The 25981-nt window shown below is 40.3% G+C and overlaps 1 protein-coding gene across 1 annotated transcript in view; it reads left to right on the forward strand.

The window, feature by feature from the left end:
• The window catches only part of PEPD (peptidase D), a gene marked incomplete at its 5' end in the record, with an annotated part of 132918 nt that overhangs the window by 93009 nt on the left and 13928 nt on the right, over positions 1 to 25981 (forward strand). The window contains 2 exon segments of the mRNA XM_084269906.1: positions 4164 to 4312; positions 20636 to 20820. Of these exon segments, the coding sequence (XP_084126032.1) occupies positions 4164 to 4312; positions 20636 to 20820 (334 nt within the window).

Consider the following 25981-nt stretch of genomic DNA (forward strand, 5'->3'; position numbering starts at 1 on the left):
GAATGAAATGCTCACAGTAATTTTAAAGGCGACTTCTAAAACAAGACGCAGAAGACAACTTTTTTTTCCTTTTCCATTGTTGGCTGATGAATTAATGATACTTAGGCAAGTCCTTCCGTCAGTAGAGCAACTGACAGGTTATCTGATTTTTCTCATACTTTGCATTGTTCGGCTTTAATAATGTTTACAGTATTTTGCAATATGTTTGGGAGGAAGGAGTACATATATACACAGAACTGAAGCCTCCCTTAGGAGAGCCATGCCCATGCTTTCAAGAAGGAGTTTGGAATATTTTTGCTATGCATTTTTAACTTGTGGTATAGCTTCTTACTGATTCTAGAAAAACAATTGAAGCAGTTACATGGAATTTTTAAGAGAGGTGGTCTGACTCTTAAATCAGCTTTATGCACTGTGCACTTTTTACCCTGAAATGTATCCAGGTAGGTTTTCATTGCTTTTGATCCCAACAAAGCAATGGAAAGCAAGATTAGCTTCTGTCTCTGAAGGTTTTGAAAGCGATTGAGCTGTGCAGTAAAAGACTTCATCAGCTTCAAGATAAATCAGTGAGCGCTTGGACATAGCACTGCACACCTCCCTCTGATCAGCAGCACTTCTGCTCTGGCCACCTTCCTGTTTGAGGTGCCTCAGAAACCTGATAACCTCGGACACGTCACCTCTGCATTGCAATTAACAATTCCATCCTTTCTGCAAAAGGAGTGGGGAGATGTTGTTCTAGAATGAATTTTTTCTTCATTCAGAAGAAAACTGAATTCACAGTTAACTTCTGTAACAAGCAGCTTGTGTAGTCTACTAGATTTGTAGAATTTAATTTAACTAAAAGAGAAATATAATAGAGTTTGGAGATACTTTGTTTAATTGTTGCATATGTTGCTTTGCATTAAACAGTTCTTAAAAGGTAAGCCATGGATCAAGATGCCTTTAAGGCCTATTTTCAGTTTTGCATTTAATTTATTTTGATTGCTGCACTTGGTAGTAGTCCACATAACAGTAAGTAATTGTTTCTGCACATAACCCTTGTAAGACTGCTTTATCAGGCAGTGCTGTACGTGAAATCGTGAATGTGCTGAAATACGTGAAGAATATCTTTGTACTAGCAGTGTAGTAGAAATTACCATCTAAATTCAGGGTAAAATATTTTTTCAAAGGAAACTACTAGGATTTAAGGAACCTGCTTTTAGAAACTTTCCAGTTAGTCAACAGGAGAAGGTAGTTGCTCACATGCGTTTTATTTGACTTAAATGTGCTTCACCACTTATTTTGCCTGGCAAGCAAAGATATGAAACTGAGATCTTCTCAGGCTCCCATTATTTCCTCAGGATAGCTACAATATTTGGGCTATTTCCATGTCTTGGGCAACATTTTAACTAATGGATGTGTTCCCAACTGAAGTTAAATGGAAGAGAATTCCCAGAAAGAGCCAAAGTATCTCCCAAATGTACAGTTTGGTTTGGATGCCTTTTCACTGAAGCGTACAGGCTGGATGGTGGGTTGTGCTCTGAGGTGGAATTTGTAAGATCATCTTCCCTTATGTCTCCCCTTGTCTGGAAGCCAAGAAACCTGAACAAATGGTGCTTCCTAATTTGTGAACCTTGTTTTGGTGTACCATCATCCTCATGATTATTCTTTTTTCCATTACTCAGTGCTCCAGTAACTCAAAAAACTATTTAACAAACACCCAGTGATGAATGGGTTTGAAAAAATGCTGATAATTGTACGGTTAAAGGCATAGCTAAAGCTTTGCCTGTGGTAAGTTCAGAATAATTATTCTCCAGGTAAAATATAGAAAGCATAGCAACTTACAGTAGACCTGGAGAGGGGTTCAGAAGTTGTAGGTCATGGCCTTACTCTTACCATGCTGAATGGACACTTCCACTTGTAAATGCAACAGAGTTAGGCCACAGACTGCTGCTCATCCCACAAAGCACCATGAAACCTGATTTGTGATTTTTAAAGTGTTCAGTATGGGATCAATTGTAAGACTTGTGACTAATCTGAAGTCTGTATCTTGTTGGCACATCAGGGAACGTAGCAGCTTCTTTTGTGATTCTTGGCTGCTGCAACTAGCGTTCTGTATCCTTAGATTTTCTGTGTGTAGCATTGGTTATTTTGAGTCTAACCATAAAATCAAAACTTAGGCAGTGTTGATGGGCTTTCTGATTTTGAGGTTTAGCTAGGATGGTTTACAGTCACTATGTTCGTGTCAGACTGTGGTTCTTATACCCTGTGGGTCTGAAGCTTGCTGTCTATTGTGTATCTTTTTTCAATTAGCAACTTTCTATTTTAACATACCGTATTTCTTATTAAAATGAACATATATGTGTTTGTCTTAGCTCTGCCTGGACGTTTATAACTTTTCAGTTATCTGTGTAGCATTCTCCTAAAGAGTTTTGCTCTTGTATCTTTAAGCCTTGTGTGGTTCTGCTGCTGTGAAACATGGGGCTTGTTCCTGAAGTTCCAGTCCTGCAAGTCTCTGTGCAGGCGAACCTTGCTCAGGCTGGGGAGGCCACCTGGGCTGGGGAGGCCGCCTGGGCTGGGGAGGCCGCCTGCGCTGAGGAGGCCTCCTGGGCTGGGGAGGCCGCCGGTGACTGCAGCCGGCCTTGTGCACAGTGCAAGGATGTGTTCAGGGAAGAAATTGTAGGGTGGATTTTAAAATCTCTTGGAGTAAATATTCATGACTTTGTGTCTGGATATGCAATGCAGCCAGTGTGGTCCCAACCCTGCTAAAATACTATTTAGCTTTATCATGATTGCCTTTGTTTACTTATTGCCCATTGCTTTCAGTGGCAGTTATGTTGGAAAGGTGAATGTTTACAGCTGAGTGCTGTAGCATTTTTGTGGCAGGTTGTACCCACCTTTTTACCTAGTCCTGTATGCTGACTGGAGCAGAGCTGTGCTGTACCCTTTTCCTAATGGCTGCTTTAATTAGGATTTGGTGGCAGAGAGGGTGTCCCAGTAGAATGTCCTTCCCTCTGCCTGTGCTCTCTGAGCCTGCTGTGAAGCCAAAGCAAGAGGAAGGAAACTCCAAGGCTTTCAAACAAAAAAAGGGAACATCTTATATCTTATGATGATAGTCTCATACAGTTGTTTGAGGTGGTTGGAAGAAGACTTAAATTAGCAGATTTCAACTTTAATTCATTGCCTAAGAAATCAGGTCATACAAATACTGTGTCAAGGCTGAAGTGTTACATGTAAAATGTGCCTTCTTGTATTCCAAATACAATGAACTAGGTGAGTTGTTTGCTCAAGTATTTTTTGGTCCGAGTGGTTATTTGCTAATTTTTGAGTCTGCTGAAACCAGTGCAGTGCCTTATCAGGTAGGCCCCAGAAGCATAGTAATGCAAATGTCTAACCTGGTTCTCACAAGAGTGTAGAGATCCACTTGCTGTTCTTGTAGATTGATTTCAGCTACAGCTGATTAATCAGTGGTGAATCATTGAATCAGGTATAGAATTAAATATGTTTCTCAAGGGATAAACCATTCTGTGTTCCCCCTCCTCCAAGAAAGCACTTAATTTTTTTTTTTCTTTCACCTCTGAAGCAGAAAACTACTAAATGTTCCTTTCAGGGTGGATCTTTCCATAATCCTTGTTTCATTAAGCCCTGTTAGGCAAGTTTGTCCTAAAGGAAAGTTTGTATTGTGAGCAGCGGCAGTCACCCTTTATTTGTGGGTTCTTTATTTAAACCATCAGATATGTTTTGACACTTAGATATAAAGGCCATAATTTAATTAACATTTTTCTAATAAGTTTTTTTTAGGTTAGTTATGTGGTGCTAGTATTTCTCAAGAAACTAAAAAAGGACATGTTTCTTCTGAGAAGAGCTTCTAGAAACTGGAACTGAAGAGCTTGAAGTAGATTCCTTGTGTACTTTTTGTCTTCCTTCGTGCGTTCTCTCAGCGTTTCCATCCAGGACCAACACAGCCCATAAGGGTGTCCGTTGAAGCCACATCTAATGCAAATACCCTTCTGCTAGGAGATTCCAAGGGGCTGTCATCTCATTTTACTTTAGAAACAGCATTCAAGTGGTGACTATGTGGCCAACTACCAAAGTGCAGATGACTAAAATGTGGAACAAGAGAAGTATCTTCTGTTCTACTATTTCTCTGGAACTAAAGTTTCATTTCTTCCCTGTTTCCTTTTTAGCCTCTTCGATATGGGAGGAGAGTATTACTGCTATGGCTCTGACATCACCTGCACCTTCCCCGCAAATGGAAAGTTCACTCCTGACCAGAGGGCTATCTATGAAGCAGTGCTGAAGTCATCTCGGGCTGTAATGAATGCAGTCAAGCCAGGTAAAAGTTCGGTACATGTCAGCAGGAATTGAGAGGCTTGATGGCAGCATTCAGGCTGTCAAGACAATTATTTCTGGATTTTAGAAAGTGCTGGAAAAGAACAAGATGGTAAATCTAACTTCCATGTTTAAGCAGCTCCTAATAGAGGACAGAGGTAGAATATGCACTAGCTTGCATATAACACTTATAATGAAATAACACATAAACAGTTATTAATGAGATTCAAAAGATCTTTCAGTCTTCCACCTTTTTTTAAAATTCCTTTAATCTGCTAGTGGCAGTTGTTACTCTGGTGTGTTCACACTGCCAACCATCTTTTCAGGCGTCTTACACCAAAACCTGAAGTCAGAGCTGGAGTGAACATATGTGTTGTGTTTCAGGTTTTTTCAAGCATTTTCTGTGTTTTACATGTAAGCCCAATAGGAATCATCTGTTGAAAATGTGGAGGGAACATGCATCTTTTGGGAAGGGTACGCAATTAGCCTTAAAAGGCTATATAATAATATTATATATAATATATATATATAATTCATCAAGTATACATTTTCATAGTTGAAACAATTGCTTGGCTTGATAAAAATCTTGTTCCTCTCCAGTTCTGCTTTCAGGGCAGGAAATAAATGCTTTTAGAGCTAACTGCTGCTGTGATTTGAGTATTTCACTGGTGAAGGTACTTGAGCATTTCTTAGTATTACTAATAGAACAGCTTTGAGAAAAATGTACTTAATGCACAAAGCACACTTATCCTTTAAATTTGCCATATTAGCTTTCAATCATCGGGCCTTGAGTGCACAGGCTTTCTGGATTGCCAGTCAGAACATATGTAATTTTCCTGTTATACAAGCTGGCCACAGCACTGTTCATTTGAGCAGCTTGGAAGGGAGCAATAGCACTCAAAGCTTATCTGCAAAATGAGACTAGGTATTTTGCAATTGTAATAACAATGTGCATACTCCATCATTTGCTATTTCTCCCCTAAAGAATATTGTTCCTGTTCCTCTTCATAGTGTGTTTTACATTTCAGTGCTGCCTTTAATTGTCTCATGTAACATTTCTGGCAGTATTTCTTGCTAATAATTTGTGGACTATCTTCAGAACTTGAGACCTAATGTGATACTGTACTCAGGATAGTGTAGAGAATTCCTAGTTGACTTAACTCTTTATTTACAGAATCAGAAAATAAGGGCATACCAAGTTAAGTGGCAGCGGCAAGGACCCTTTACGAGCCCTTGGGAGTTTGAGATTCATAGATGGAGAAATCAATCTTAATGTCTGGCAGAAGGTGGTACTGAACTTCTGTTCATACCGGGTGCTTTAGTAGTCTTGCCTGTTTAGAAGAATGGTGAAAATGCATTTATGCTGGTTTTGAGACTGGTTTATTACTTTTCTGGCTGCAGAGAGCAGGCTAAACACATACTCTGTGGTCCGGTTCATTGGGTTTGTTCATTCAGTGCCTCGGTGTAGTGAAATGCAACCTGGGCCTTTCGCAGTCTGTTGAAGTACTGATCTGGGTGGAGTTCTGGTAAACTTTTCACCACCTGGAGAAGTCTGCTTTTTAGGACAATGTGGCTTGTACCATAGTTCTTTTGCAGCTTTTAACCCATCTGTCCACTGATGAAAAAAATATTACAATATTTTTATAGTTTCCTCCTATGGGCTCTGAAAAACACATTAAAGGCAAAAGACTCTTTACTACAGAAGCTGGAGTGACTTCAAATGAGTAGTTGGCAGAAAAGTGTTTACCATATTTTGAATTTTCAGTGTTCTAAAGACAGCTCAAACTGAAATGATGACTTGGAGAAGAGATAAATCCTTTTTCACATACAGCTTTAATTTTCAGCATCAGAAGTTGCCTCATATCTAATCAGATATAATTTAATATTATTTTTCAAATAGTTATTTAGTCAATCTTTCACATCCCTTTTCTTACTAAAGGGGACATAGGAGATAAGATGCTTCTATAAAAGACTTTCCTAAATCCTTTTAAAAGAATGCTTCTGCTTTGTACCTTCTGTGAAATTGCTTTAAAACGTTTTGGCTAGCTGTTTAATGGAACACTGAGACAGAAAAACTGCCATGTCATACTGCTGGATGCAAGGAGCGTTGGATGTCTTGGAAGGCTAATGTTCTGCTGTAGAAAAAGAAGAAATAGAAACACTGACCTTCATAGCATGGTTAGTGTCACATACTTCTTGGGCTGCTGAGAAACCCCAGAGCCCCTCGAAGGGGTGGATGCAAGCTGAATGTATTGTTACTGCTGCCCAGAGAAAGCCGTTTCCGTGGGAGAGGCTGCAGGCTCCTTCGTCTCACTGAACAAACCTAATTCATTAGCTCATTGACTAAAGCACCAGGATCTGCTCCTGGGGGAGCTGGGAACTGTCGCAGAGGGGAGCAGGAAGGGATGATGCGAATTCAGCTCTCAAGTGTCTCTTCTCCCTGTCTGATGGAGAGTTAATACTTCAGGTCTCCGAACAAGGCGGCAGCAAAGCTTGAGGGGTTAGAGGCACTGAATGTAAACCCCGACCCCATCACGTTCTTGTCAGGTTTTCTGAATTATGGAACCCTTGATCATTTTGCTGTTATTTTTGTTTGTCTTCATTTCTCAGAGTTCCTGAGATGAAAGACAGTCAAGTGACTTGGCCGAGTGGCAGAAACTATTGGTGGGGCGGGCTGCACAGAAAGGGGGTACGCAGCGAGTCAGCAGCTGTGGAATGGGTATTTCTCTGCAGCTGCAGAACTGGGCCTTAATTATGCCTGGTGGCACAGGGTCACAGGGGACATCTAGTTGTTGTCTTCAGCAGGTTAATGATTCCCCAAGTCTTTCTCATTGCAAGATAGGGAGTGAGTATTTTAGGGAGAGTCACTAACTAAATACTGGGTTACATAACTGCCTTTATGGAAGGGCACACGTTTGCTAGCAGTCTGAAACATTTTGTATAGATGTATGTAGTTCATAGACTTGCATTTCTTTTTTTTACCAATTTGTGTCTCATATGAACCTAACTGACCCTCACATGAAGTTACTTTCTGAGAGATAATAGCCTTGTTTATACTTCTGTATACAAGTGGTTGTCATAATTTTAAAAAACTTCCTCCAAAACATTGTATTTTATTGTAGAAAAGCATTTGTCAGGCTACAGACTGTGCGTGCTCTAAACATACAGGCAGCTTAGATCACATTGATGGGTCTCCCTACCTTCCAGCTGAAAGAACAGAATTCCTCCTGTGAGCCAAATAATATGTTATGGAAGTTAAGAAACGCTCTCTGTGGGATGATAGCCCAAGCTCAGTGCAGTCATCACAGCTCCTGCCACAAACCAAATCTGTTTAAAATAAAAGGGGAAAAAGACATTCAGTCTTGCATAACCAGCAATTTTGAAACTAATGAACATGGATCTCATATGAAGACAGTGATGCTTGTTGCTGAAGCGAAAGAGTCAAAAAGGCATGCTTGTGTGGCAGTGGGATAATTGTCTCTTCCCTACAAAGTCAGGCTCGTGATCCAAAATGTCAGAGAAGAATGTTGCATTTCTACTTAGGGGATGTTCTTAATGCGTCAAGTCCATCTGGGTTACATTTACTCTTCCACAGAACTGAAATACAGGGGCGGATGTGCAGAATATTGACACTTCCATTCACTTTGGTGGCTGAGGCATCTTCTACTTTTTACTTAGAACAGTGATTTGAGAAACAATTTGTCTCTACATAGATATTCTACATAAAAAGAATTATGAAAAAAAGAGTGAAATTGTAAAGCCAAGCATCCCAGATTTGGAGTATTCCAGAAGTTAGTGTCTTAATTTGTTTCATTTGTGCATGTTTTTTAATCTCATTAGATTTACAGAATTGGTTGAGGCACGTTAGGTACCCTCTTGGAGCACACCTCCCAGTTTACTTGCATCTGAAATGAGTTCAGCTCACACGCTTCAGAACTCCACTGTGTAAACCAGAATACAGTAAGTGAAGACAGCTAAGAAATTCCACATCTAAGGATAATCAGAACTAAAGTCCCCTTGTAGATACATACGTACATTGTTTCTCCCTGTGCTATCTTCATGCAGTGCACATAACAGATAAAGATGAACTTATGAGCAGCTATTCAGTAATTTACTTTAACCTTTTGTCCATGTATGGCCCAGAATTATTAATTACTGTTCAAAACTGGCTTTGAATCCTGAATTAGCATCATCCTCACCAGTTTTTCTGAGTGCTCATGATAACAGTAACACAAGTGCTTGGGAGGCAATAAGTTTGCTTGCTCTCCATCTTAGAGACACGGAAGCGTGCAGCAGTTCCCCTTCTGCAGGCAGTGGCAGACAGGCTGGAGAAGCTGGTGTAAAAGCTGTTGACTCATTTGGGATTCCAAGATTGAAATTCATCAGACTCGAGATTTTTTTTAAGGGAGTTGAACATTGCTCTTGCTCAAACCCCAGCTGCTTTGACCTCTGTTACAACTGTGAGAGCACAGCCTTTCTGCAAATCAGATTCCAGATTGTCAAGCCAGACACTGGTAAGATTAAGAAAAAAATATTAATAAAAGTATTTACAATACATAAAAGTAAAGAACTCTATTTCAAACAAGTTGCCTAGCGCCCTGCTGGGAGACTGAGGTAAGAATGGTTGCAACCGTTTGGGTGCATTTACCGTGCTTGCTTTTTTGTGAAGTCTTTTGTTTCTTCACCTGCACACTTTCAGCCTTTACAGGAGATGTAAGAGGAGTTACACGAGGAACAGGTATCTTCAGTGGTCAAGCAGATGTGGTTGCATTGGAGTTAGTGTCTTCTGGAAATCAGGTAGCCCTAGAACGAAATGATCCTGGGGCTTCCTGCAGATTTGCATGTTGTGGTCAGTAGGAAGCTTTGGTTGATCTGATAGAAGCTTTTCCACAGGGCTGAGGTACTTGTGAGGCTCTCCTCCACGTGAATTCTCCTGTCTGTAGTAATGCCTGAATGGCCGTTAGAGTTTTGCTTGCATCAGGGTTTCTGTTTTAGCCAGCTGCCTACATTACAAAATGTAGCACTGGGTCTGCTCTTCTAGTGAGTGTCACTGACAGAAATGTTGTTGTAAGGCTGACAAAGGCAGCAGCATCTAAAAGGCTCTGTGAGTACTGAACTCCCATCTAATGGAGTAGATGGTCATGTAACTAAAGGACTGGACTGTAACACGTCAGCACCAAGTCCAGGCAAAGCTCGCACAGACAGCATCAATTGATATTGCCCAACTCTGGAGTCCTTGATGCTGTAACCATAAAAATACTGCTTTAGTGTAGCTCTCCCCCACCCCTGTAATTGCCCAGGCTTAAAAAAGCAAACTGTGGTGGAAAAAAAAAGTATTGTGTAGCACACCATCAGTGTGCATAAGGCTGTATAGTGTAATGGTTAATGGCAGTGTGTGAGGTCTCAGCACTAACAGCTGCAGCACCTCCAGCGAACACAAGTAGTGGTAGCAACTGAAAGCCTGGACTGCAGGAGTAGGTTTAAACCCTTTTGTGAGCAGGTTTGTTGATTGTGTCTGTTAGTGGAAAGATCTGAAGAACTTGAAAAGGTGAATGTGTGTTGTCTCACTCCATTCTTTATCCCAGTCACATAAGTTAGATCCCAGGTCAATGTAATAGCTTTATTAACCATTATTTGTCATGAGTTACAGCTGGAAGACCAGTATTCTTTGTTCTTTGTCATTAATGTAAATCTGTTTCAAGAAATGTGTAAAATAATTGGGTTTGCTGAAAGTTCCTCTCTGAAACCTCTAGAAAACAACTTGTGAAAGACACATGATCTAGCTTTGAAGTTAGCCCTACTCTAAGCTATGGTTTGGGCAGATAACCTCCTGGTGTCCCTCCTGACCTAAATCACTCTATGACTAAATATTCTCTGAAACGGAAAATGTCAGTGATGTAAGAGGAAGAGATTATGAGAATTAATGCCTCTGTGCTCAACTCAAGTTCTTAATAGGAAAGGTAATATTTTTGAAAGCCACCAGATAGTGATGTGCTTCCATTTCTGGGTATGAAGCACATTCATACTTAACCCAGATTTGAGTATCACTCTGTTCTCATATGGATACTTTACTGCCAGTGTGTCCTGTAGTATTTGGGAAGCTGCTGTGGAGCAGCTTGGGTTTTATTCATTAGCAAATTACTGTATTCATTCTGCGTCCAGCCTTTCGGGTGTTTGCTGCTATTTATTATTTGGATTATTATCTAGAGTATGTAGAGACTATTAATAATTGGAGGTCTATCAATTTAATTCCTAGTTGATGAGGACAGTATGGTTTCTACATATAGAAAGTTTCCATATAGCTTATACAAAAAAATTGAAGTTGCTACTGTGTTGAGAAGAAATAAAAAGGACGTGTGCTTACCCCTAAGCTTTGCAACTAAAGCTATTTTGGATTAATGAATTAGATCATAAACAGAGTCTTTAAGATAATGAGCTAAGTACTGGAGCAATCACATACTTTCCATTTTCATCCCTTTGCAATTGCACACTGGGACCTCTGAGCATTCCTCTCTGCCTTCTCTGTAGAGTAATGGAAAGTCACAGAAGAAGGGAAGGAAGGGGGCTTGTTGTGCTTAGTGTACCTGGTACTACTGCAAAAATCCTGTATGTTTAAAAAGAAACAATCAAACAGAGCTTTTCCAACCTCTAAGTTACACACACTAGTTTATGGGGGGAGAGGGAGAAAGAATTAAAACACCTCGATCAGTAAGGTCCATTGTCCTAAATTCCAGTTAAAAAAAATCTCTTTGTCTAGCAAACTGCTCCCAAGGAACAGTTGAGTAAGGCCAGGTTGGCAGCCACTCAATTCCCTATCTCTACATTTATGTGATTTAAAAAGCTTGTATATCCGAAGTTCCCATTGAACTGGAATTGCATTCAGCCATTAGCTGCACAACTGGGAATATTTGTTGATTGATGCTTGTTTCAATTAAATGAAAAATAAAAAATAGTTCCAAATAGGCACAGAAGTTGCTGTTCACCACGTCGGCGTCTGTGCGGGGTGGAAGCTCCCCTCCTCGGGACGCTGGCATTGCTCTAGGGTCACTTTGTAATGGAGGGACATGCCATTGCTAGTCTCCCCATGCATGTCCTTCCAAGAAATGTTGTCAGTTAGGACAAACCAAAGCAGCCATTTTATTTTCCAGTGTTTTGCCTTCTTCCCCGTTTGACTGTTGCTAAAGGACTCAGTAGTAAAGCTCACGGAGGGAGATACAAGCCCAGGGACGTTAGAGGGTGAGTGGTCTGTATTTTTTGTCCAGCAGAATACAAACATCCAAAGTTCACACTCCTGAAAACATTTTGATATCTAACTACTGAAGCATGGCTCTTTCAGTGCAACTGTCAGAAGGAGGCAGGTTCGGTGAACAAGTCCCAGTTTCATAAAGAACCTGTTCTACACAGCAGAAAATGCTGTGATTGGAATTCAGAGCAGAATCATGATTTCCTGTTCTATGTTCTAATGGCGTGTCTTTAGCTTAGGTAGGTTAGTGCTAAAACCAGGGATTAGAATAACCCAAATAATTAAAGAACTATTTAATTGGAAACTAATAACTAGAGTATTTAACGTAGCAGATCATATTACTGGCAGTTCTTCCTATTAAGTTGAGCAGAGTTGAACATCATGCAAATTAAAAATTTGGAAATTCATGGTTTGCTACTTCTGTTTGTCCTTGATAGTTCTGTAAGTTCTTAAGAATTCAGATTTATTTTTGTTTGCTACTGTTTTGAACATTGCTTCAGATTGTCACTGTATTCAACTAGGATTAAAATTTATTATACTTAAAGAAAATAATTGTAGCTGTTATTAATATTTATTCCTTCCAAGTTAAGTACAAGGCTCTCATTCACATGCAATGAGCATTTTTTGCATGCAAGTCATTTGAGTTTTATTTTATGTAGTCCAGAGCTGTACTTAGTAGAACACCATGTGGGCATGTTGTCTGTTGTGCCATATAAAAGGAGTAGCTAATTTTGATGCATTCTTAGAAATAAATTGGACTGTAAACTGGGCCTTTTGACAATGGCACAACAGGGAAGGATTTGGGAGCACAATTTATTTTACAGTTTGTATAATTTCAGAATGTCCATATGAATTATTCCCATTCAGATTGTCATGTTATAGACAAAAGGCTGCTGATCATTATTAATCTACTGTAATATCTGAAGCAAAACAATTACTCGCGGACATAAAACATTAATGACAGAAGTTGAAGATGTTGTACCAGTTCCTCTGAAGAACAGATGCTTTCGGGGCATGTTCTAACAAGTATTTGATATTCACAAATCCTGCTGAATGACACCACAGTATTTCCCCCCCTCACACCCCTCCTTGCATTAAGAATGTGTTATTGTGTTAAAGACAGATTGGAAAGTAAATCTTGTCGGTATATGTTTTAACAAGCTGTTTGTCATCTATTCTCTATCTTCTCTATTGAATAGAATTAGCAGTCCTTTTCTTGCTAGTGTTAATGTTCTTAAATAAGTTTCCCTTTAACTAGTAGCTTTCCCAACAAAGGTGGTCTAGCTTTCTGTGGCAAGTTAGTTCTGATTTTGTCAGTATAAATGGTTAAAGCATCAGCCACCACTTAGGAGGCAAAGGTGAAGGAACTAAAGGATGCACAGACAGTGCTGACAATCAAGCTGCAATTCTTGATTCTTGCGAAATATTAAATAAAAACAGTGTCATTGATTAGTGGAGCTCTTGTCGTTGGACACGTAACTTAACCCTCCCCAGAATAGCAGCAACCTACGTCAAGAGGTGAAAGAAAAAAGCAGTATTTTCTGTCAAATTCAGCAGATTCCCCAGTCCCTCTGTGCAAGCAGCAATCTGTTGAAATGCAAGATTTCAGACAGTGAGTCTGACTGCAAACCTTCTGGGAGCTGCTCTTCCCTGCTTGTGACTAACGCACAGGAGCTGACCCATGCATACAGTGACCACTGCAACGTTAGGAAGACTAAAATAACGCTGAGCTATTTCCAAGTGTATAAAACCAGGCACTTTAAAACAGTTGGGCCTTTCTGCCCTGGAGTCCCTCTCGCATGGAGGTCTCTGAGCAGCCCTTCTGGGCGCAGTGTCTGCTGGAGTTCCCATGGTTCAGGGGCAGATGAGCGTTCCAGCTTAGCTGAACACATGGACTTTTCCACTGCTTTCAGTGGTTCTTTTTAAAGGTGATGCTTGTACGTAGCAGACACTCAGGCTTAGAGCCTAAACTGGCTGCAGGTTTTTTAGCCTGTCACTAGTGTATGCATTTTGGTTTAAGGCTTTTTTTTTAAAAAAAAAATCCTTTTTTTCTAATTGTAACAGGTTGTGCTATTGTAAGATTGCACAATTCTGATTTTAAGCTGCTTTTATGTGGTCTGATGTGGACTGATTTTTCCCAGTTTAGTATTAAGGAAATTCACTCATTATACATTGTAATTTGAGTTGAAGTACAAAGTTCGTGAGTCCTTCGATCTTGACACTGCATCAGCTGTAGCTGTCAGAGTGCAAACTTGCTAGACATAGATTATGCTGTTTGCCCAGAAACTTATCTAAACAGAGTCTTTTCTAAGCTTCAAAGATTGATAAGTTCCCGCACCGCAATCACTCCCTCCAAGCACTTCTCTCCTTCCTCCAATCTTTTTCCTCTTCTTTTTAACATACAGCTATTTGGAAGAAACATGCAGTAACATCCATACTGTCTGCCAGCACTGCACAGTCACAGAACCAGAGGGCTTTGGGTTGGAAGGGACCTCAAAGATCATCTATTTCCAACTTCCCTGCCATGTGCAGGGACACCTTCACTAGACCAATGTTGAATCTTTCCAGACATGGAAGAAATACCTCCTCTTGTTCCAACTCTACATCTATTCAAATTGCTTTTCTTCAGATTTCACCATGACAGCACATTATCTTGTGCTGATGTGTTGTAGATCATCATGTTCAGGGTTTGTAATGGGGAGGATGGGTTGACCACTTAAAGCTTCCGTTGTACTGATACAAAAGAAACACTGTGATACAGCTGAACAGCACAACGCTATTCAGCCTTTTGAAGAAAAGGTCTGAATTTCAGAGATGATGGGGAGTAATCTCTCTTTCCCTTTGGTAACTCCTACTCCTGGCAGGCAGGTGCATCTTACTGTGAGGCTGAGGGGTGGGTTTTGGAAATTGTCCTGGGTTGGAGCTGTGACACTGGGCTCATGGCACAGCACAGGCTCCAGGCTGATCGTCCCTGCAGTCAGGACTGCAGGTATCTGCAGGTGTGGCACAGCAACAAATTCAATATAGTTCCCATCACTTTTTTAGGATGGGGAAGTTGTGAGGCTCTTATCAGCAGCCAGTTGCAGCCATGCCATTGCTGTAAAATACAGCCTAAAATTGCAAACCTGAATTGAGCATCCATATAGCCATCTTATGCTGACTCTATGAGCCTTACGGGTAGTTACCTACACAGTATACAAAGCCCTGTACAGCTTCACCATTGCCTAAATGTGGCCTGTTTGAGTACAGCATTTTGGTTTCTTGCTTTCTGATTGCTCAGAGTTGCCTTACCTGCTGCTAGAGGAAACCAAGCTTGAAAGCTGAGCAGCTACCAAGTATTTCATCTCGTGGGCCAAAAGGAAAGCATGAACATCAGAACACAACAAATTCTTCTCCAGCACCCAAGTGAAGAAGAAAGAAACAATTGGTTTTAGTATTGAAAAGATATTTTAGTTTGTTTTTTTAAACTGGGTTTGATTGGGGTTTTTAAGGGCCTATTGTTTTGAGTTTGATATGGTCCCTGTGTGTTGGCAGATTTCGATCTGTTCCAGTGGGTTGCTGGTTGGACCAGGATTGCGTGTTATGTCTGCATTTCAGTGGCACTGCCAGGGGACACTGGGCCTTTTGCCCTTGTCTGTGGACACTCAGGAATTAAATGTAACTTAACCTTAGCACAATTTTGGGAGAAGTTGCTATAACCTTGCCATACTCTGTTTTTTTTAGTAAGATTGTGACATCTGTGCTGGCAAAAAAACCCCACCCCACAACAACAAAAAACCCCTGCTAAATCATTTGTGGTTTAATCATTGTCACATTACAACCACAAAGTACCCTAAGTAGCAGCCAAAAAAATCCTGTTAGGCCGTTTCAGAGCACTTTCCGACCAAAGTGGCTAAGTACCACTCAGTAATTCTAAATTACTTTTGTATGCTGTTCCTACTTTATGTTCTGCAATAGCTTCTAATAAAACATCAGAAAATAATCACTGGAATAAAAATGCCGTGAGTTAAGAGCAACTGAGGAACAGTTTATAGTGTGATGAGTTATAACAACTCATCTTTTTAATTCTACTGTTTAAAAAGGTATGGTATGCTCAGTAAAAGGTAGGTATGCGTTTGATTTGTGGTTTCAGAAGAAGCATTTGTGTTGTTTTTTAGGGGTTTTTTAACAAAAGTCTTCCCTGTCAACCAACAAGTGTGATCAGAGAGATCACAGATTATTGCAGAAATCTGTATATGATGTTTTTGAGTCCCTAAAGCATGGTGTTTTATCTGAAATGTGGTGGGTTTGGCAAACAGATAATTAAGAAATATTTTCAAGGCAGTAAAACAATACCTATTCTATTTAATTCAATCTTTTTATTTTCTATCACCCTGGTATCTGAGAACATCAGATAACATTCTAGTTGATGGTGATAATTTTTTTTTAATTCCTTGTAGTAAACAATGCATCTTTTGCCATTTTTAGACACAGAACCTCCCACGTCTGCAAACCCTGGCTATGCTGTTAGCCTGGTATCGGAAAAGTAATAGCCTCTGTAGTTATATATCATTTAATTAATCCACAATCTGTCACCTTTCATTATCAGACATATCCACTGTCTGGTTGTTGCCGTGTCGTTCATTCATTCTCTATCTCGTGGGATCTCAAATACTTTGGTTGCTGTAAGAGGTGCTTTTAGTCCTGGCCTCTCGCCCAAGCACATGCTGCGTGGCAGGTAACGAATCGCAACCTAATGAGCCTTGGTAACTGAGCTTTCCTGGGGAGCCAGTCACTGGTTCAGTGACCTGTATTATCCAGTATCTCGTTTGGCAGAGAATTAAGAATGGAGCAGACACATCATCAGCAGATTTTCCTGAGTGCAGACTCATTTTGGTACAAGCTGTCAAAGTCCAAGGACCCTCCAATCTAGCTTTCTAAATCTCATCTGTCAGTGGAGTATAATTGGTTTATAAATTGGCTTACAGATAATAGCAGAACTAAACTTTTTACACAAAAAAGCATGTCTGCAACTATGATAAAGCTTTTTACACAAAAAGTGTGTCTGCAACTATGGTAAACTTCACCAAAGCTTAAAAAATAGTAGCCTGAATAAGGTCTGAGTAACACATCCTGATGGGTGGCAGGAGGTTAGTGCAGGCTGGTGTTTCAAAAGAGGCTTTGCAGTGCCCTACATAACCGATGTTGGAGCCACTTGTGTGGACATTGTTTGGTTGTGGGGTTTACTGGGTTTTAACTGCTGCTTGGCACTGCAAGAATGCTAATAACAGTGTCTGGCTTCTGCTGTGTCAGCTTGCAGTGAGTGACAGCACTCTCCACTGGACCACCATTAATCCAAAGTACTCAGGTGCTGGAACATAGAGTAACCTCCATGAATTAAGGATTCTTTGTACGAAACACTGTTCATTCAGAATTGTCTAGTTAGTGTTTTCTTCTTCACATCTGCAAATACTGTCTTCTTGGGCAGAGGCTTCCCTAATAACATTTCTCTTGTTATAACACTGAAGCTATCCACACATGGATATGTGCGCAGGCATCTGAACAGAGCATAGGGATACCTGTGCTTTAACCTAGGAATTCACTTATCCTCACTGCAAGTCCTCCTGGCACACCCAGGTTAGTGAATTACACAGCATGTGAGTTTACCATGAAATTCTGTGCATGGCTTTCCTAGTCAGGTTAGCTGTGGTATTAAATTTTCCCTCCCTTCTCCATTTTTGGCAGCTATTGGAAGTCCAGTATGCATGTAGGAAACTTAGATGAGCAGAATTTGAGGATTTACTAGCTTGCTTAAATGTCAGCTGTGTACGGGCATGCCAGCCAGTCCCAGAGGCAGCTGGATTTGCATTGACCAGATAAACCTAGTACAATTTTAGGTTTAAAATAAATTTAAGAGTTGCATATTTCTGTTTACTGTGTATTTAGAGTATAGAAAACATGAATATATTCTATATATATAACATGAACTTTAGCTGCCTTGCTACTGTAAAGTAGTGGTTTCTCTTAACAAAGTTAATGATTTTAAGGTAATAAGGGTACCAGAAAATGTTTGAAGATTTGCATTTAGATCCTTTTTCTTTGTCAAACTGTCTGTTTAAAAAAGAAGGGGGAACATGATTGTACCTTATTAATAAAGTTTATTCCTAGCATGAGTCAGCTCAAACCAAACAAGACAAGGGTATCACCATTTTTTAAAATGAAGACCAGTAGTCACTCCACTTAGTTTGCTGTCTCTAGTCAGCTCAAAAATATCTTCCTATTTTGTCCTAGCACACTAGGAACAGTCTGTGTAAGTGTGGCTGTATTACACCATGTGTGTAGGTTAAATGGCCTAAATACCACCATGCCATAGCCATCGTAGAACAAAATGCGAAGCCAGGCAATAGAACAGAAAATGCAATCTATCTATAAACACTTTCCAAAATTTAGGCTATTTAGACTTGGTTTACATACAAACCAAGATTTGTGCAACTCCATCCAGACAGAGCTGCCTTAGTGCTACCTGCTGCTTCTGCAGCATGCATGAGAGCTGAGCTCAAGCACTTCCCATCTCTAGCAAAACTGATGGCATGAGCTGCACAATAAAAGAGTGGTCCAGAGTCATTCTGCTGAGCTCTGTCTGAAGCACAGCCCTTGTTCCAAGAGAGAGCCCAAAGCTCCAGATTTTCCATCCAGCCTCATTATTTATTTTGCAGTGGAGCTTTTTGTTGTCCTCGGTCGCTAAACAAATAGATAAGAATAAAACCCAAACCAGATGGAGAACCCAGAGCTCTGGGTGGGAGGAGGAGAGGGGAAATAGCCATGCTTTTTCTCAATGAAAGAAAAAGAAAAAAGAAGAGAGGAGGGAAGAAAGGCTCTAATGGATTTGCTCAGTGCCCAGAAATACTCAGGTTTACAGTCACTGCAGTCTTTTCAGTCAGGGTGGTTCTGCCATTCGTTTGCTTTGTTCAGATTCTGCAGGGAGACAGATACGTGGTTGTGGTGGTTTTATTTCAGATCAGTTTAATCTTCATACCTCTTGTATCTCTTCCTTAGATAGATAAAGGCCACTCTGTTGCTTTAAGTGGAGTCTGTGGGTTTGGACTGGGACGAATAGTACCACAACAGCTGTAGAGGGAAGCTGTAGCGCAAACAGGCACCTCACCTTCCGTTCTCTCAGGCACTTCATCGTAAACTGATTGAGAGCATCCGGGACGTAGTTGTGTTTTGTCTTACAAGGCTGGAGTTCTGACCTTCGCTGCTATCCAGAGAGGATGAGACTTCAAATAGTTGACCAGGGTCAGATGTTACATGGGGCTTTGCACTCATGGGGATGAAAATAGAAGACTAGTAGTGGTACTCAGCTAAGAAATCATGGGAGAGAGCTCAAAAGAATATTTAGCGTCACCAGGAAGAATATTAAACACTTTTAGAGCAGTTAAAGTTGACTGCAAAGTGCAGAAGCAGAACTGGAAATTACACACAAATGTTTTTTATTCCCACAACTACAAAATAAGCAGGAAGGCAGCTGTGATTCAGTAATGCTGCTGGTTTGACACCGGTAATATCGATGCCATAGATTGTAGTGATTTCAATAGATCAGAGCCTGTTGTGGCTTCTTGTGAAATGCAAGCAATGTTCAGAAAAGATAACCAGATAAATGTTGAATACAGTTGTCAAAAAACTGGTTATAACTGCATTAATTCTACTGAAGGAAAAATCTCAATTCCTTTTGGAAGGAGGGAAGACACAAAGCCAGCACATGTCGAAGAGGAAGAACACACAGATTTTCTGTGGCTGAGCGTCACTTGACTGGGCACTGCTGCTTTTTGTGAGGAAGCAGCAACCCAGAGTTAGTTCAGTGTGTTGTGCTGCACACCTCTGTCTTGCAGCCTTGCTTGGGCAGGGAAGGGACTTCTTCAGCTGCACGCATGCAGCAGGCTGAAGAGTTTGATCTCGGAGTAATCCAACGGGGAAAAGGCAGCCGGGTGCCTGTGAACGAACTCACAGGCTGAGCTGACACCCAGTCAGTGTTAATGGGAGCGTAAAGGTGCATCGGTTTCTGTGTGGACAGTGTGCAAATGGAGCCACTGATCTTTATATCAGAGACATGTAAGGCAGCTGAATTTGATTTAAACATTCCCATAGGATGATTTTATTTCAGCCTTTGAAGCCTCGGTACTTTCAGCAAAATGTGCTAATGTAATTATGATATGACATTCATGTTCAGAAGACCCTAGAGCTGCGTGTTGAACTGGATTAAAGCAAATGGAACTTGATGGGCTTTTGGCCTTAAAAATTGCTCATTTTTCATTTGTTTAATCATGCCAAAATTGAACAAGGAAAATATTCTTCTACTGTACCTTAGCCCTAGTTGCCTTGACTCTGCAACCGCTCTGTTGATGATGACTCAAAGCCATGGTGAACTAATTAAGACAGTACTGTGTTACTAACAAAAGAGCTGCTTTTTTCCTCCCGCCTCTCCCCAGCAGTTTGTCAAACAGAATTGAATCCTATACCAAAATAATCGAAATCTAATGTATCCTGGCACTCTCTCTCTAGTCAACCAACAGTATTTTGTAATGCTGTTTTAGTACGTGTATTAGAGGACTTGTGTTTTACACAGCCCATTAACACAAGGGAGTAATTAATTTCTGGAGAGTGTCTTTGCCAGAAAGATGTGGGCTTTAAATCCTCTTAGTACGTAGGAAAGTATTGTCCATCTCAAATGTTCCAAATAGGTATGTTAATTATTGAACATAATAAGTCGGTATTATTTTATGTTCTGCATTTTAAATAATTGCATTTTATAGTTGGTGTTCTCTTAGAAAATACACTGATACATTTATATCTGCATAGACATGCTTAGATGCAGTGTCTTAACATTTTTTCACATGGATCTGGATTATAAGGTGCTGCTCTTTCTCTTGTTTGTAGTTTTTTGTGCTTTGCATGCATGTTAAGATTAAATTATTTTGGTGCTAATGTAGTTGTTCTTTCTACCTTTTTTAATAAAAGGGCATATGTCTTACACTGGCTTTTTGAAAGTTGTCTTTAAAAACTTTTAGCAATAGTTAACTGAGCTGCTTGTTTTTGCTCTCTAAGGGGTCGCCTGGCCTGATATGCACCGTCTGGCTGACAGAGTCCATCTGGAGGAGTTGACTAAAATTGGCATCCTGAAAGGCAATGTAGATGACATGGTGAAGGTTCATCTGGGTGCAATATTTATGCCACACGGACTTGGACATCTACTTGGAATCGATGTGCATGACGTTGGAGGCTACCCAGAGGTTAGTGTTAGTCCATTCTCAACTGCCTTGCAGATTAACCCCTCTCAATTTGATCAGAATTTCTCTTAGTTTATGCATGATTAGCTGGTTGCATCTTCTCAAAAGATGTTGTCTTACAAGAAACTGAAAAAGAAACTAAGAACTTTTTACATAAAGTTTAAGCATATTTTGGAGCTTGTTCATGTTGGGTGAACAGGCTGCGTAACAGCTTCTGTTGCTGGGTGTACTTTGCAGGCAGGGAAGAAACGGTGTGTTTTGCTTGAGGGTCCTTACTGTGTTCACAATACAGTTATTGTTGAAATGCAGTACCGTGGTGATAACTTATTAGCATCAGCTAGTAAAGTTACATGTAATAAAAATGAAACAGAATTCAAAAGAAACCCAATTCTGATTTTAAAGTTCTTCACTAACTAATACAGAAAGGATGTTTGACCCTCTCTCCCAAGTGCATTCTCCCTGTGTGCAAATAGAGGCATTCAGCAAAGCACAAGGGATGTGATTACTTGGAGAGTACATGGGCTTAAAACTCTAGAATCCTGATGTTGAGTGCCTTTGCTTAGATTGTTTCACTTGTGATGTGAATAACCTTCCTGTGTTGGGCGGGCTCACCTTAAACTGGAACATATTTTCAAGGCTTGGTAGGGTAAAGAGATAACTAAATTTTAGGAAGAAGTGAGAAGAATGAGCAGAGTGAAAAGTACCATGCTTGGTTTTTACCTAAAAACTGTATGCTTCGAAGGAGAGAGCAAGTACCTTCACTTCAATTGATTCTGGGGGAGTGTAGAGCAACAGAACCTCAGTAGTGTGGCACATGAGCTACAGAATCAGTTTTTGAAACTTTTATTTACATGTGACCAAGTTTACAATTGCTAATTATCTGGTATAGTACACAGTTTGAGTCATTATTCTGAAAGCAGATTAATCTGTTAATCCACAGTTTTGAAAGAGCAACCTGTTGCAGATTAAAATGGATATGAGGATTGTATTGTCAAATGACTTAGGCTCTTCCATGTCATGCTTAATGTGTAAAAATACCAGAACTCTGTGTAGATAGCAAATTTTATACCTGCAAATATTAATTATTTGCATAGGCATACAACTGCATTCTTGTAGTAAAAATGCTTGTGTAGCTAGGTTACTTTCAAAATCCAATCCTAAGTAACAAATGTTGTGAATATGGGGAAGCATTTGTGTAAATAGCTGAAGTCCTGCATGTGTGCATAAATGTAGACCTGATAGATGTGTGGCAACAGCTTAATTTGAAAAACAATGCACTTGGGTTCTGCAAAAGAGCAGCATTACTGCCACCTCTGCTCTCTGACCCAAAGCAGGAGGCTCTTTATATTGGGTCATTTGACTAAGGTGAGGTACCTGAGCATCAGAGCACGTGGCTGTGGGAAAACCCACCTGTCAGCGGGGTGAACTTCATTAGGCTTGACAGTCTAATGGGAGGCACGGTCCCTGCCTGCAGCCATAGGGCTGTGGGCCTGGGGTGGCAGTGGAAGGCTACAGAGGACATGGTTTTCCCTGGGTAAATCTAAACAGGAGCAATTGGGCACCTCCCATGTGAGTGTGGTACATGTCTGTATTAAACAGGAGAAGGGTTTTTCTCTATGTCTCGTAGTTTAAAGAGAAAACACATTTTGAAGACAGATTTGAACACCTTGTACGCTTTGGAGTGCTCTTGGTGCATTTAAAATGTTTACCAGCTAGCATGCTTTCACAAGGAATTTCACAAAGCCATTTTTTGTTTACTGTACACTGAGCCCATGCCTTTAGTATCGTGCTCTTTTTTTCTAGCTGGTTAAGAAGCAAGTTATTTGCTTTTGGCCGAGGGAATTTCTGGGACTATTACAAAGGATTTTTTAAAAATAAAAACTTTCCAAGTGGATATTATTCCATTATTTTTCCTCAAGTGTAAACAGTTACATTTGGAATAATACAATAAGCTTTAATTTCCTAATTTTTATCCGTCACAAAGTTTTCTGTGTTCCAAAAAAACTATTTCCAGACATTGTTAGCTTAGATTAGTTATTCATTAGTAGCCAAAGATCTCTTTTTTCAAAATTGGCAATAATAAGTTTTCATCTTTTCCAGTAAGCTGCTTTCACATGCAGCATTGAACAAGCACTTTCTTCCTCTTTGACAAACACTCAGAAAAGCTTGCAGATTTTCTGCAAAGGATACTCAGGGATGTTAGAACGTATAACATTTCCCTTTCTCTTTCGCCACGATGAAGAATAATCAGTTTTGGCCAGCAATAAATGTGTCTTAGCAGCCCTATTTTAGGACAGGATGTTTAAAAAGAGTATCACCACCAGTGTTTCCCATTGAAGCACGTAAGTCAACGTCCTGATTTTCAGAAGTACTCGGCAGCCAAGAGCTCCTTGGGGAGCTGGGTCTCCTGCAGTGTACCGTGGTGTTCCTCACGGGGAAACGGAGCGTCGAACGCTGCTTTGAAAATCTGTCTGCTGCTTCTGAGGGTCTAACTACAACTCCAGCAGTTCTGAAAATCCGGCCCCAGTGGTACTAATCACTTCAGTAAATCTGGCCCTTAGTCAGACAGAGCCAGCTTCAAAGGGTGAAAACTCCACTGGGCTTAGCTTCAGCTGTAAAATTTAATCATGGAGATGGTTTTCCCACACTCTTTCATTTGTTTCTGGGTAAATTCGATACGGGATATAAATGAAGGTTTCTGCCTGTTGCAATGGAGAAAATGTGGTAGGTGATCCCAAATTTTCAGACCCTGAGGTAGATGGGGCTGAAGTTTTCATTTAAATCTAGGTTCTGTGTCTCTAGATGCTTGAGTTGATTCAATTTCATGTTATATTAATTGACTGTAAGGCTCTAAAGAATGCTAAGTACATTTGATGACTTTCTATAATAATAAGGCGGTTAATTTAAGTTAGGTTAATAACTACTGTGATTTTAACGTCTTATGAATTAAGAATTTCATTTGGTTTTGTCTTTTAAAATTATAAGATTTACTTTAGTTTAAAGTTTTAATTCAGTTCCTTATTCTCATGAAAAGCTGATTCTTTCATCGCTATTCTGCATCAACAAATTAAGGTTAGAGGTTTGTTTTGATCCTGGAGTTATCCATGTCCTTCCATGACTGTGCATGCTTGGGGAACATCTCTGCTGCTCAGAGGTGTACAAGCTGTGTCTGGCTCTAACAGAAAGCTTGCTCCCAGATCCCAAATGACCGTCTGGGGATTTAGGTCACCAAACCTACCAGAGAATACAGGAATAATCTTGTTCCCTTTCTTGTTCTGGCAAAAACTATTTTCCTTACCTATCCTACTTTATGCTGAAGCAGAAGATTTCATTTTTCTGTGGTTAGCATTGCAAATGATGTATTAATGTTTTTTCCTTTAAGAAGCAGAGGATGAGGTAAATTTACTAAGGAGCCTAAAGCTGTTATGTAAGAGCCCCAGTGTTGCAAATTGCTTCACTTGGTTATAACCTTGCAAAGCCTTTCTCTAGCCTTGTGTATCCAGGACCTGAAAACATGAAGCAACCTGTATGGTAGGTGCTTATATGAGCAATGAGTAAAAGGGATTTTCACCGTTTTAGCTCCAGTCTTAACTCCGGTAGTTTCCCGCAGCCTAAGACTCTTCTGTGGGGTTTAAACCCCTCCCAGAGTTAAGCTAACGGATCTTCTCACACTTGTGAGAATGTGGCATCATGTGTGTCCTCAGAAAAGTTGTGGTTGGTTCCTAGCAGCTTTACCCTGGAGGAGGACAGATGCTGGAGTTTGGGTGTTTATGGAACCAGGCTTTGGGCAGAGACAGGAGAGGAGGGAAGGCTCAGGTGCTCTGTCAACGCAACCCTGTGGTGCAGACCATGCCCTGTTGTACCCCCTCTGAGAACGTGTTGTGGACTTGGGGTTTTCTGTTCCTTGGTTTGGGTATCAGTAGTTCTGGTTTGGTTTTGGTGTGGTTTTTTTTAATGGAGATACTTGCTTATGATTCTTTTACTTTGTTGAAGCTTGTTACAAAAGACTCTGTGTGCTAAGAGACTTTTTATCTGAATCTTTCTGACATCTTAGCAGAGACTAACAGAGTTGGTGTGTTTTTGAATGATTCATTCTAGGCACAGCAGGAGAGAAAAGCCAAGACAGTACAGTTCTGCTTTCAATTACATATGAAAGTATAAAAGGTATTGTAGGTATACTTGAGGCTTTTTACTATGCAATTTCCACTGATATTAGTATCTAAAGACCACAAAAGAAAAAGCCCTTTGCCTTAAGGCCATCGCCTATGTATACTTTCTGTGTGTCACAAGGAAACCTGTCCATTGGATTGTAAGTGGTGCTTGTCATTGGTCTCAACTTAAAACAGTGTTGCTGGTAGCTTTTGCAACTCCTTATCTGACTTTGTATGAATTCTCTATCTAAATAGTCTCCTTTTCTTCCAGGCTTATGTTGTAGTTTTCAACTTGATCATTTTTTATTATTTTCTGTTTCTTTCTTTCTCACACTTCAGTTTTATGAAAAAAGATAAAATATAATCTGTATGTGTTGTTATTGCCATTATGACAGCAGTGCAGCTTGATGACACCTGAGCATCAGGAAGCAAAAATGACAGGGGAAGCTATGCTCAGAACCACACTGTAGCGATGGATTGAAATGCAGCTCTGTCTGACTCAGAGCAGGCAGCAGTGCCACGAGTAAGTGGCAGGTGATTTTTCTTCACTTTCTGCAATAACAGGAAACTTATTAGGTGGCTTAAACCTGGTACCACAGTTAATACCTCAGAAAAGACAAAAATGTTTCAAATAAAAAAGCCAGCTAAAGAACATGTGCCCTCCATTCCACCAATATTAACTTTGAGCCATGTCCCAAAAGCTCCAGCTAGTAATTGGATTCTCCTGCGGAAGGGGAAGCTTTGACTTGCAAATGCCACAAGTGATATGCCATGCTTGGGGCATGTTCTCCTTAACCTGCTGCTGATTTCAAAGGCAGTACTGACAGCCGTTCCTTCAGGTGACTGTAGGCAGCTCAGGCTGCTGGGAAAAAGCGGGATAGATTGAATAAACTAATCTTCATTAGTAGCACTCAGCAGGAGTAACAAGGGCTTAGAGAGGAGGGACCAGGAGACAAGTGAAATGGAATTCAAGCCTTTTATTTTATTAGCTGCGTAGGGCTCCATTCTTTTTA

The sequence above is a fragment of the Gallinula chloropus genome, assembly GCF_964237585.1.
Source record: "Gallinula chloropus genome assembly, chromosome: 13".
Classification (NCBI taxonomy): domain Eukaryota; kingdom Metazoa; phylum Chordata; class Aves; order Gruiformes; family Rallidae; genus Gallinula; species Gallinula chloropus.